The sequence below is a fragment of the Saccopteryx leptura genome, chromosome 1 (genome assembly GCF_036850995.1).
Source record: "Saccopteryx leptura isolate mSacLep1 chromosome 1, mSacLep1_pri_phased_curated, whole genome shotgun sequence".
Classification (NCBI taxonomy): Eukaryota; Metazoa; Chordata; class Mammalia; order Chiroptera; family Emballonuridae; genus Saccopteryx; species Saccopteryx leptura.
This window is the reverse complement of record NC_089503.1, coordinates 139,644,307-139,657,838: the sequence shown is the minus strand read 5'-3', so window position 1 is coordinate 139,657,838 and position 13,532 is coordinate 139,644,307. Positions and strand designations below refer to the sequence as shown.

At 35.9% G+C, this 13,532-nt stretch overlaps 1 protein-coding gene across 1 annotated transcript in view; it reads right to left on the bottom strand.

Moving 5' to 3' along the window:
* CWC27 (CWC27 spliceosome associated cyclophilin) overlaps positions 1-13,532 on the bottom strand; it is a 199,451-nt gene that overhangs the window by 12,465 nt on the left and 173,454 nt on the right. The window contains exon 13 of the mRNA XM_066360808.1: positions 11,934-12,037. Coding sequence (XP_066216905.1) covers positions 11,934-12,037 — 104 coding nt within the window. The remainder of the gene's footprint in view (positions 1-11,933; positions 12,038-13,532) is intronic.

Here is a 13,532-nt window from a genome sequence, read left to right as displayed (position 1 = left end):
ACACATTAAAAGAACAGCCTTGGAAAGGTTATAATTTGCCTGAGATTGCATAGCTAGTAAATTTCAAAGCTGGGATTCAAATTCAGATCTGACTGCAAATCCCATACTATTCACATTTCTATGAAAAATGATGGGTAAGTATGACAGAAACTTCTTGTTCAAGTTAAGCAAACTTTTAAATAACTTGATTTTGTGTGTGTGTGACAGAGACAGAGAGAGGGACACATAGGGACAGACAGACAGGAAGGGAGAGAGATGAGAAGCATCAATTCTTTGTTGTGGTACCTTAGTTATTCATTGATTGCTTTCTCATATGTGCCTTGACCAGGGGCTACAGCAGACCAAGTGACCCCTTGCTCAAGCCAGAGACCTTGGGTTCAAGCTGTTGAACTGTGTTCAAACCAGATGAGCCCATGCTAAAGCTGGTGACCTTGGGGTTTTGAACCTGGGTCCTCTGCATCCCAGCCTGGTGCTCTATCCACTGCGCCACCACCTGGTCAGGCTGATTTTTAATTCTTCAAATAATACAAGGATTATAATATTAGAAATATGGACTTGACATCTTCCATGACATAAAGAGGGCTAGACAATTTTTGACCAAGAGTTAATAAAGTCCTGAAGTCACTTGTTTAAAGTATAGCTTAAAACAACAATAGCACTGCCCTGGCCAGTTGGCTCAGTGGTAGAGCATTGGCCCAGTGTGTGGAAGTCCTGGGTTTTATTCCTGGCCAGGGCACACAGGAGAAGTACTCATCTGTTTCTCTACCCTTTTTCCTCTCTTTTCTCTCTGTCTCTCTTCCCCTCCCACAGCCAAGGCTCCATTGGAGCCAAGCTGGCCTGGGTGCTAAGGATAGCTCAATTGCCTCCACCTCAGGAGCTAGAGTGGCTCTTGTTGCAGCGGAGCAATGCCCCAAATGGGCAGAGCATCGCCCCCTGGTGGGCATGCCAGGTGGATTTTGGTCAGGTGCATGAGGGAGTCTGTCTGTCTGCCTCCCCCTGCTTCCCACTTGAGAAAAATGCCAACCCCCCCCGCAAAACAAACAAACAAAAACAACAACAACAAAACCATTAGCACTACTTTATTGTTGCAGTACAAAATCAAAAGAGATTATGTCTTCAAAAGCAAACAGAATCAAACTGTTGAGCCAAGCATGCTCGACAATTTCTGAGTTCTACAACTTTCTAGCTATGAGATCTTGAACTTAGTTATTTAATTTTCTTGTGTCTCAGATTCTTGCCATATAATTTGGGCATACTAATGATACCTAATTTAAAGGTTTAAAAAAGATTGATAGGTGCTTTGTAAATGTTCGGTAAAAGTTAGCTTCTTACTATAACTTTTATCTTTACTAAAAACAGCTCAAGCTCAATATTTTACTTATCATGGTCAACTGAATTATCTGCACTCAAGAAACAGAACAATATTATTACATTTAACTTGATTATTTGCATTAATAGCCAAAAGGAGAAGGGATATGAACAATTCAAAATGACAACAGGTAATAGAAAAATTATTAATGAAGGTCTTTGGAAAAGGATTTTTGTGGTTTGAATTGTATGTAGCCATCCTAGATGTCCTGGGGGTTCACATCATATAAAATGAAAGTAAGAGGTTGTCTATGACTCTGATAATCCTTTGTGCTTTTTGTTCAATACCAGAGAGATGGAAAAAAACCTGATCAAACTTCTCAAAAACCATTTACATACCTATAGCAGAAAATAGCAATCAAATATCCTAGATTTTGTTCTTTTTTATTCCTCATGCCACTTATTTTCCACATGTGATCTTTTCCATCACTTTGAAGGTAGGGGGTTTGTCTAAAGACTGATTAGTTCCTTTTTGGCACTAGGGCCGTAATTCAGGTAGCAGCCACCTGTTAAATAATGGGGCCTTTTTATTGACTCCATGGCCAATTGTCTAAGCTTTTTCCAGGTGTGGTTAACTAACAAAAAATAATTATAGCACATTATTCAGCCGCTTAAGCTTTTAAAGTAAAAATATGTGTTGAACAATAAAAGTACAACTTGCTTACCAGATTATTGTATTGTATTATATTGTTACAATAATTTAGCAGTAAGGAATTGACATATGAATAGACAGAAAAATCCATGTAGAATAATAAAACTGAAAAATAGACATACGACCTTATTTGGTAAAGGACACATTTGATATCAGTGAGGAAACAAGATTATTCAATTGTGGTAGTTAGTAATTTGGAAAAAAATAGTTATGATATTAACCTAATGTAATACATCAAATCAATTCCATGTGGATTAAAGATGTCAAAATAAAGGAAAAACAAAACTATAAAAATACTAGAGAAAGATAAAACTAGGTATTTATATAATCCTGGGATTAATAAGACCTGAAGAATGACACTAGGCGGAAAACATGAGAAAAGATTGCGAGATTTAGCAATGCAAATTTAAAACTTCATGCTAAAAACAGAACAAAACCCTCCATAAACAAATTGTAAGGCAATGACAAACTTGTAAAAATATTTTAAAACAAAAACATTTTAGAGTTTTAGTTTAATATTTTAGAGTTTTTTGTAAATCAATGATATATAATCATATTAGACTATACAGTTAACAACCACAATCACAACTAAAATGAAATATAAATGGTCAACTTTACACATTTTACAAGTTCAACTTTACCAGTTAACAAAGAAACACAAAATAATACAAAGTAGAAACTGGCAAAGATTGGAATATTTATATCTGTTACCTGTGATATATTACAACAAAACATACTTACATAACACCTAAAATAAGAAGAAACCAGCAACTTCATTCACTGCTGGTACAAGTATAAATGATTCAACTTTCTGGAAGGCAATCTACCAAAAATGTCATCAAAGGCGTACCTGAGCTGACAGAAATCAGAGTGGCTGGGGGAGGGGACCGGCTGGAGGCAACTCACTGAGGGAGGCCAGTGTTCTCTATCTTGCTTTGGGGTTGTTTACCTGGGCGTTTACACTTGTCAAAACTCCTCAAAGTGTTTGCTTATATTTAAATTATACATCAAAACATTTTTTGAAATAACATACTTGACTCAGCAGTTTTACTTCCTTTAGCCTAAGGAAATAACAGTGAATTTGCAAAATATTTAATTACTGGATTATTCACTGTTGAAGGCTTATAATAAAAAATTGGATAAATTTTTCCAGTATTGGAAAAGTCTCTACATAAATAGATAAGGATAGATAAAAAGCATTGATGATTATCTGTGGGACATAAAATTACTAGAGATTTTTTCTTTCTTGTTCTTTTTCAATGTTTTATATATTAAACATGTATTGTAAACACAAATTAGGTTATTTAAAAACTCAATATGACAATTAGTATTAATTTAATCTAATAACTATTAAAAATGGCACATTGTTTAAAACTGCCTTTAAAGAAATACAAGGAACTACATACAAGTTATACATCTTCTTTCACTAAATTTCACCTGGAATCTCACTACTCTGTCTTTTCTATTGTGTTTGTAGCATCATTTAACTTTCAGATATGGTTAAAGTACCAGAGTGCTTGTTGATACTTTCTTGATTGCTTGTGACAATGGCAACTTTCATTTTGTACTGGCTTTGTTGTTTTCTGGAATTACCATGGTAAAATGACTTTTTACTATATTGTGCTAATCTCAAGGACCCCTGCTCTTTAAACTTTCTTTCTAATAGAAATAAACCACTTATACCTACATAGCTTTTATCTGTTCCAAAATGCTGTATGCTAAAAAAAAAAAATTCTGAAGAGAGTTCAAAATCTCTAATAGTATATTCCCAGGATAGAAAAGGTCATCTTGTCTTTTCCCCTCCTCTTTCTCCATGATTGCTAAATTTATATTCACTAAACTCTGCAAGCCTAAGCATTTTATAATCTTCATTCAGCTAAACAACCTGCTTTACTATACTTTTCTCTTTTTCTCAACAGATTTAAAAATAGAACCATCGAGCACTAGCAAATTTAATGAATATATTTACATTCCTTCTTGGTCATAGATAACATATCTGAAGTATATTAACATTCACCTTTTCTTTATATATTTTTCTTTGAGGTTATTACAAGAGGACCATGTAACTAACATTCTGCCAATTTAAATTTAGAATGTTTAGCTTGTGCTGCTTGAGGAATTTGTCAAGCCTTCCAATACTACAGTACTACCCTGCATCCTCCTCCCACTCTCACACCTAATATTTCCTGAGCATTCCTCAGAATCAGGCACTGTGTTGACAACATGACGCGAATTATCTCAATTTTCTAATAACTCTGATGTAGGTATTGTTAGCTCTATTTTACAGGTGAGGAAATTGAATCTTGCAAGAGAGTTTGCTGGCTCAGGTCATCCAGCCGTCACTATCAGAGCAGGGCTCTGAACCCAGGCAATCTGATCGAACACGCACTGTCCAACTGGGAGATAATTCAATATGCGGGATCACAGAGAACCTTCATGATGGTGCATTTCTTAAAAGGAATGTAGGAAGTATTGCAAAAATGAGAATGGGTGACAGATGCTGTAACCAGGTCCAGGAGATAGATATTTAGAATCAAAGGTCTGTAAAAGTCAAGTTGATTTTTTTTTCTTATCCTGCTGATTATTACTTCAAATGAAACCACTGTTGGTAGAAGCTGGTGTTCTGGAAGCAACATGGGCTCTTTAAGTCTGACCTACAATCTCACCATTTACTACTGTGTGATCTTTGGGCAAATAACCTAATTTCCTTGAATCTAGTCTCCTCATTTATAGAATGGGAATAATACTAAAATGATAGAGTTGTAAGAAATAAATCCACCACAGCTGGTCCCTAACCGACGAGCCCCATGAGGCTCTTAAGAGGGTTAATGAAAGAAGATCTCGAAAAGGTTTTACTAAAATGCCTGAAATACAGTTGACCTTTGAACAATGCCGAGGGGGTTGGTTAGGGGTGCCAACAACACATTGTCAATCTATATAACTTTTGACTCCCTTAACTTAATTACAGTCAGTCCTTCACATCTGTGAATTAAACCAACCTCAGAGCAAAAGCTGTATTTTTGTTCCATGGTTCGGAAACCATGGTTAGGAAACTGCGATTGGCAATGAAAAACTGCTGTTTCAATTCATGATTGGTTGAACCTGAGGATGCAAATGAAAAGGGCTGACTGTGTTTATTGGGGAAAAAAATCTGCATGTTAAGTGGACTCTTGCAGTTCAAACCCAAGCATTCAAAGGTCAACTGTATAGCATAATCAAATATTGGCTTTAAGAATGAATTGGTGGAATCCAGAACCACCTTTCCCTACTACTACCAGTAAAAGAGTAAGAGCAAAAAAGCCATAAAAAGGATGAATATTTAACTTAAAGTCAAGTAAAGTGACTTCTACACATTTCATATAATTTTATTAATTAATCTGGATAACTTATAATTGGCTAAAAATATACTTAATCAATGGTGTTAAAAATGAGATTTCATTAAAAAATTGAGATTTGATATCACATTAAAGTAAGTACCTCTAAAGATATGCTAAAATAAAAATGTCTGTGAAAATAGAAATGTTCCACAAGCAAAAAAAAGAATCTAGACACAGTAATTAGACCCTTGACAAAAATTAACTTAAAGCAGATCATAGCCCTAAATGTAAAATGCAAAAGAATAAAACTACTAGAAGATAACATAGAAGAAAACCTGTGTGACCTTGGTTTTGATGATGACTTTTTAGATAACACCAAAGTGGTGATTTGTGAATGAAACAATGGATAAACTGGACTTTATTAAAATTAAAATTTCTGCTCTTTGAAAAACTGCTAGATGGGAGAGGTGTTGGGAACTGGCTGAAAAAGGTGAAGGATTGAGAAGTACAGACTGGTCGTTACAGAATAGTCACGAGGATATAAACTACAACACGGAGAACACTGTTAATAATATTATAATAACTATGTGTGGTGCCAGGTGGGTACTGGAAATATTGAGGAGAACAGCATATGAAGTATATTATTGTCTAACCACCATGCTGTACACCTGGAACTAAAACAAAATAATTTTGAAAAACAATCAAGAACACACACACACACAGACACACACACACACACACACACACTAAGAAGAAAAGCCACAGTCTGGGAGAATATATTTGCAAAAGACATCTGATAATGGATTGTTACTCAAAATATACAAAGAATGCTTAAAACTCAACAAAAAGAAAACAACTTGATCAAAAAGTGGACAGAAAACCTTAGCGGACACCTCACCAAAAGTAGATACACAGATGACAAATGGCATGTTGACAAGATGATCAACATCATAGGCCTGCAAATGAAAACAACAGTGAGATACCACTACACGTCTATTATTAGAAGGGCCAAAATCCATAACACTGACAACACCAAATGCCAGTGAGGATGCGGAGGACCAAGAACTCTCATTAATTGCTGGTGGAGATATAAAATGGTACAGCCATTCTGGAAGACAGTTTAGCAGTTCCTTACAAAACTAAGCATATGATACAGCAATTATGCTCCTTGGTGTTTATGTAAAAACTTAGGTTTACACAAAAACCTACATATGGGTGTCATAGCAGCTTTATTCATAATTGCCAAAACTTGGAAGCAACCAAGATGTCCTTAGTAGGTAAACAGATAAACTCTGCTGTACCCAGACAGGGGGATACTTCTCAGGGCTAAAAAGAAGTCATGAAAAGACACTGAGGAAACTTAAATGCATATTACTAAATGAAAGAAAACAATTTACAAAAGCTACATTATGTATGATTCCAACTATACGACATCCTAGAAAAGGCAAAACTATAGACACAGTGTAAGGATCAGTGGTCGCCAGTGTTAGGGGAGAGGGAGGGGTGAGTAGTCAGAGCATAGAGAATTTTTAAGGTGGTGAAACAATTCTGTACTGATACTGGAATGGTTGGATACATGTCATTTTATATTTGTCCAAACTCACAGAATATACAACACCAAGACTGGGCCTTAATGTATGGCTTTTGAGAGATAACGATGTATAAAGAGAGGTTCGTCAACTGTAACAAATGTACCACTCTGGTAGGGATGTTGTGGTTGGGATGGCTGTGTATGTAGGGGGTGGAGAGCGGGCAGGGAGAATAGGAACACTTGCTGTACTTCTCAGTTTTTCTGTAAACCTAAAACTGCATTAAAAAAATAAAGTCTATTAAAAATTTTTTTCTCAAAAAGTAATCTTCAGATTCATCTGATTTCACTGGCATATTCTACCAAATATTTAAAGAAGAAATAACACCAATTTTATACAATTCTTTTTTTTCCCAGAAAATAGAAATGGAAACGTCCCTCTTTTTATGAGGCCAGTATTACCCTGACCCTTACCAAAACCAGAAAACTATAGAGCAGTATCCCTCAGGAGCAGAGACACAGATGTCATCAACAAAGTCTTAGCAATTTTAATTCAGCAAAAAGAAAAAGAAAAAGAAAAAGACACCAAGACCAAGTGGAGTTTATTATGTGGCTGGAGAGCCATTCAGGATCTGAAAATCAGTGAGCGTTACTTACTCTGTTAAGTCAAACGAGAAAAACCACATGGTCATATCAATTATCACACAAAATTATTTGACAAAATTCAAATCATTCATGTTAAAAACTCTCAGCATACTAGAAGTTGAAGAAAACTTCCTCAATATAATAATAAAAGGCACCTTCAAAAAACCTGTAGGATTATTCTGCGGAGGAGAGTTTTTCAGAACCATGAACAAGCTTACTCAGAGCTGAGGATTGTGAGAAGAATTCCACTGAAATTTGTACCAGTTTTATTAAAAACAGAAGTAAATCAGTCTGTTTGTATTTTTAAAAAGTTTGCAAGGGCAAAGAATTTCTCCTCAAATGTTACTCTCTTTCATTAAGCACTGCAAAGTACCTTAATTAAGTCTTGAGTTACTAATAGCCCTAAAAGCAAGTCATAAAAATGATATTTACTTGGGAGTATAAATTGGAATGACATTTTGGGAGAGTCATTTGAAAATATTTTGCACAAGCCTAACATGCATACCCATTGACTAAAAATTCCAGTTTTAGAAATTTATCCTGAAGAAATTGGCAACAACAAAGATAGAAGGATGTTCATTACAATGTTCTGTATAAAAAAAAAAATACTGGAAAGAGCCTTAATATCCAAATGAAGTTGAACAACATGAAATTGTGGTTCATCATATTTTGGAATACTACATGGCCATAAAACAAATATTACATAAACTTAAGTATAGCAAAAAAAAAAAGTATTCACTACAATATTGCTGAGGGAAAAAAGCAAGTTATGAAATTGTAGCATTACATGATCTCATTTCTGCTTAACTCTGTCCATGCATAAAAATATCTGGAGGGATACATACGTGTATAAATTGACAGTTTTTATTATTGAATTTTGGATCACAGGTGATTTTTACTTTTTTTTGAGGAGTCACTATTCTGGTTTTTCTATAGTAAACATATTTTCGTTATATAATAAAAATATCAAAATGTTGACTTGAGGCAACCACACAATAGTTAGCGTATTTCTAACTCTTATTATATTGAATACAGTAAATACAATGGAAAGCGGTGGAGGGAGAGGGAGAACGAGGAGGAAGGAGGGAGGCAGACAGACCTCCCTTGTGCATTATTTTTCATGTATATTTGCTGTACGGTTTGAGGTTAATCTTACATTTAACTGTCTGGAAAGAATTTTTAGTGCAACATAGTAGTGACTAGTTAAGGTTCACAGGACTGCAATATACTCTCATAGATTTAATTTTTCTTCTGTTCTTGGAATGCTGATTTTGTTGCATAAGGAGCAGGTGGCTTTCTTTTTATAAGTCTCTCGACCGCCTTGTCAGACTGAGCTCTATCAGAACTGTTTTGGGAGCTAACCAAGCTTTATGTAAACAAACCCGAAATGACATATGGACTTCATCCACATGGTCATATGAATCCTTTGGCTGATGACTCCAGTATCTAATCGGTTTTATAAAATCCATGCTTGAAGAAAGATTCTATATGAGAGTGTAATGCTGTGGGGAGAAGGAACGTAGTGGCAAATAGTCCCTTGCTGCTACACTAGAATCCGGTGCCCATCACTGCCACCAAGTATTGACAGTATGTGTCCCAACAAAGGGAAGAATCCTAGTAATTTTGAGTGAACAATTTCTATCCTGCATTTCAGCTTAGATCTACTAATAACACTTCTTTAAATGCTTTGTTAGACAGTGAAATCTGGGAATAATTATCAAACACCATATATAGTGTTTACAATAGAATCATATTTCTTTTCTTTCTTTCCTCCTCCCACTTCTTTTTTGCATAAAAAAAGAATGCTGCCGAATGGTACCCAAATGTCTGCGTCTACTATGCCAATACAGCAGCCCAGCCAAAAATGTGAGTAGAAAAGTTTGCCAAGGAAAAGAAAACATAACAAATTGGTAATGGTTTCTATCTTGACAGAAAATGAAAATGATCCCTCAATGTGTGGTCACTCATGCGGACACATAAAAATGTCTTAGAAGCAATCATTTTACCTCAGATAACAGACCCTGACAGTGTAGTACAGCACTGGCTGACTTTCTCTTCTGAGAAAAGCGGCAACTGTGACCTACAAAGTACTCTGGGAGCCATGTAATTTATGCATAACACACATGCACATGCCATGTACTCATAATATTTGCTATAAATCATTTTGAATACAATACTTCTTTTCTGAGTGAAATATACATTATGAGAGATGATTTGAATCATCAGAGACTTAATAAATCCGAGCTGGTTTATTCATGAACAGAAATGCTGCTGTTGGCTATCAGCTCACAGAATTTCGCTAGTCTATGTTGCAATAAAAGGGCATTATATAAGGGTCCAGGTATGACATGTGATTCTATATAGTGCCTTGGATAGGTATTTTATTTAGGTGTTAGATAAAACAAATGCCAAAAAAAAATGTGCAGGTACACAGCGTCGAGTCCTGAGAGTTTTCTGTGCAGGAGACTGCAAGTAAAAGCAGTAATGAATCCACTGAGGACATGGTGGTGGCTCCTTTACCTGTGTCCCTCTCCTTTCCCACTGATCTTTGTTCTCTGAGAACTGGCCAACATCACTGACCAGTGATTTCCCCCCTATCTGGTGAAGTTTTCCTATTTGTTTAATTTTCTAATGAGCAGGTCAGAACAGAGACTGTATTGTGAACTCATGTCAAAAACAAGAATTACATTTTTAAAAACGCTAATTGATAGCTGAAGCTAATGCGGAATTCAAAATGAGGAAATACTGAACCGAAGGGTCCAGGAAGAACCTGGGGAAGTTACACGGTCTTGCCAAGTGGAAAATAAATTTGAATCCTGTGGGTTATGAGTTTCAAATGGAACTTCTGGGTTTAAATTTGTTGGTGACTTTCCTGTTCAATAGAAAAGGACTTAAATGTCTTATAAAAAGGTTAAAAAAACTTATTGGGCATCAAACTGCTCTTACAAAACACCCTTTTGATGAGTTAAGTGTAAATGAATCAGAAACACACAGATCATATTCCCTTAAAAAATGCATATGGATTCAAAAACAAGGGGAAGAGGACTTGGCAAAACATTTTTTTTGTGTGTGTGGTGACTGAACCCAAAACATCTGAAGGATATGTTGAGACATTCAAGGAATCCAAAATAGAACTAAACCTGCACAGCCATATAAAAAATAGAAGGTTCTAGGCCATGCAATGTGCATCTATTTCTGTGGGCCAGTCAACACTCACTGAACCTTCACTTTTGGCAGCTTCTGTCTTTAAGCAACTTAGAATTTAAGTATAAATAAGTAAATAAGCAATACAAACTTATTCAAAGAGATCCACAGTTTCATAAAAAATTTGGCATCATAACCCAAATCATACAGAAACTATATAGAGAGAAATACAGAAGTACTTTCAGGGTCCTAGGGTAGGTAGGATTCACCATTCAAATCATCCTCCCCTCAGCCCTTCTGATTAAAGTTATATACAGTTGCCGACTGAGTCTTACTGGCTTAAATGTTTTCTTAATGAGCATTTTCATGTCTTTTTTTAATCTGTGTCCCAGCCCTCCTTTCTCCACCCTGCTCAACAAATCTTGCAGATTGCTTTCCAGGAGGACAGGGGTATTGACCAGATTTCTGAAATAGGCAAGAGATGCTGTTTGGCAGAGAGGAATGAGGACCCTGGGTTGGGGTAATGGCACATGGGACAGTTCCGAGGCTCCAAGGGGGAGTCATGTGTGGGGGTGACCCACCGGCTGGCTAGCAGCCATGTGCTTGTGCCAGCGTGCAGTGGAGGAGGCAAGCAGGTGTTGGCAGCCTGATACACTACCTGTAGAGTCAGCTGAAGGGCAGAACAGTGTGATAACGGAAAGCACGATTCTTATTCCTTTTTCTCCTTTTTGCCAGTACAGGAGAAAGTGCTAAGCACAGGACACATACAAGTCTTTAATTCCTTTATTTCTTATCAGTGTCCTCAACAGCTGAAAAATATCCAGTGATAAAAATAAGTTAACTATGCATGTATTACTAGGATCCTGTAGGCCATAAATTTGAAGAGGAACTTAGTAGGTTTATGAAATGTATTACTGAGTTCTAAAATGTATGTGGGGAAATGTAAAAAATTAATAATTTTTATCTTTTAAGGCTGTTTTTTATTGTTCAATGTGAGTCTTATCTTGACCACAATACTAGAAAGTTACTTAGGAAAGGAAGAGTGTCCTGTATTTCTTATGTATTCTGTACTGCCTAGCACAACACTGGGGACACGCAAGCACTCGATAAATGCTTACTGGAGTGGAATGAAGGGAAGGGTGTTGAGGCCCGATAACAATGAGGGTACGAGTGAAGGTCAGGTCTGAAAGACCAGGATGATGCAGTGGAGATGTCCTAACAGTGTCTCTGCTCTGAGCTGATTTGTTCACAGGGAATATAAAGAAATCAAAGCCCTTACCATCCTTCATCATCTTCTATTTCCATTTCTGAAATGCTGGTCTCAGGAGTTTCAGCAATTGCTTGTGTGAGTTTAGATTTAAACTGGTTCAGCAGTGCGAGGGTCTGAAATGAGAATAAGACTGCTAGATTTTCTGATGGGGAGAAATGTCGTTTTAGAAGAGACACAGTTTTTTGAAAAAAATCCTATCAGGATGTAAAACACTTAGATAATTATTTAGTTTTGAAGGAAAATAATAAAACTGCCTTCCAGCTGCAAAGGTGATTGATATTCACAAACCTTGACCTTACCCTATTTGCTTTTGCACTGATACTCTACCTCAGAGATACATGATTATTTTCTTACTTGGGGAACCATAAATTTGCTTACATAGAAGACACTTAAATTTTAATGTTGTGCTTATTATTAACAGCTAATATTTCAATGTCTACAAGACAGGGAGGTACTTCATTAAGCTATGTAGAAATCAAAAGCAAAACACCAACAATAGTAATTTTCATTGGACAAATTTATAAAAATGTAAAAATATCAATGCTGGGGGAAGGCGTAATAAATGAACACAGTCACTGTTGGAAGATGGATACACTGGTGTGGTATTTTTAGAAGATTGCATTAGAAACTTCAAGATGATCATTCCCTTTGGTTCAATAATTCCAACCCTGGGGATACATGTAGAAAAATAATATAGAACACAGAAAACTGCTTACGCAAAAGATGTGCACTGCAGCAGCAGTCACCCGAGCAGAAAAACTGAAGCATTAATGGCTACCAAAAAAAAGTAGATAAATTTGGTAAAAAGCAATAACTATGCTCTGACACTGTTATAAAAAACGTATATGTGAAGTGTTACAATCTGTTGTGAAGAAGGAAGATATGTCGAGGATTTTTTTTTAATAAAAAGATTGTTCCTCTGATTCTTGTTTGGCCCCCACACACACTGTGCAGGAAGAAACGAGTGCTTACAGCTTGACAATCACATCGTCTCCCGGCTGTTCTTTTAAGTCTGCTTCAGAATATGAGCAGAGAACAGAAGTTAGAAAAAAGGTTTTTATTCTACAGTTCAAAAAAGTATGCAATTAGGAAACAGGATAAAGTAATGTTCATATATAAAAATCAAGTCTCTAATTAATATATTGATATATGGAATTCAGTACTAAAATACACTTCATAAGAAAAAAGTTGTGTGATAGTTCAGTATGTGAATAACAGAGTAAGGAGTCACAATTAATTGCTGGGCTCGCACAAATACCATTGAGACTACAGTTCATGAAAAAATTAAAGTTTTGTTGGTAGAACCTATATTCAATAAAGACTAAAAATGGTAGCAAAACGTGCCTTATACGTTTCTGCAAAGCTTAATGCCCACATGGACAACAGCTAAAAGAAAATACGCACATTACCATAGCTGCTGAATAAGATGAGTTTGAGAGAAAAACTATAAATTCCTGTAGAATATCTTCATAAGCATTCTGAGGGCTGCCTGGTGTGTTAGGGTTTAGATATTACATCTGTTTCTTGAGTAGTAATTATAGAACTAAGCTCTTCAAATAATGTTAACAGATAAAGAATGCATCCCTTGCTTTTAAACGTTATTCATTA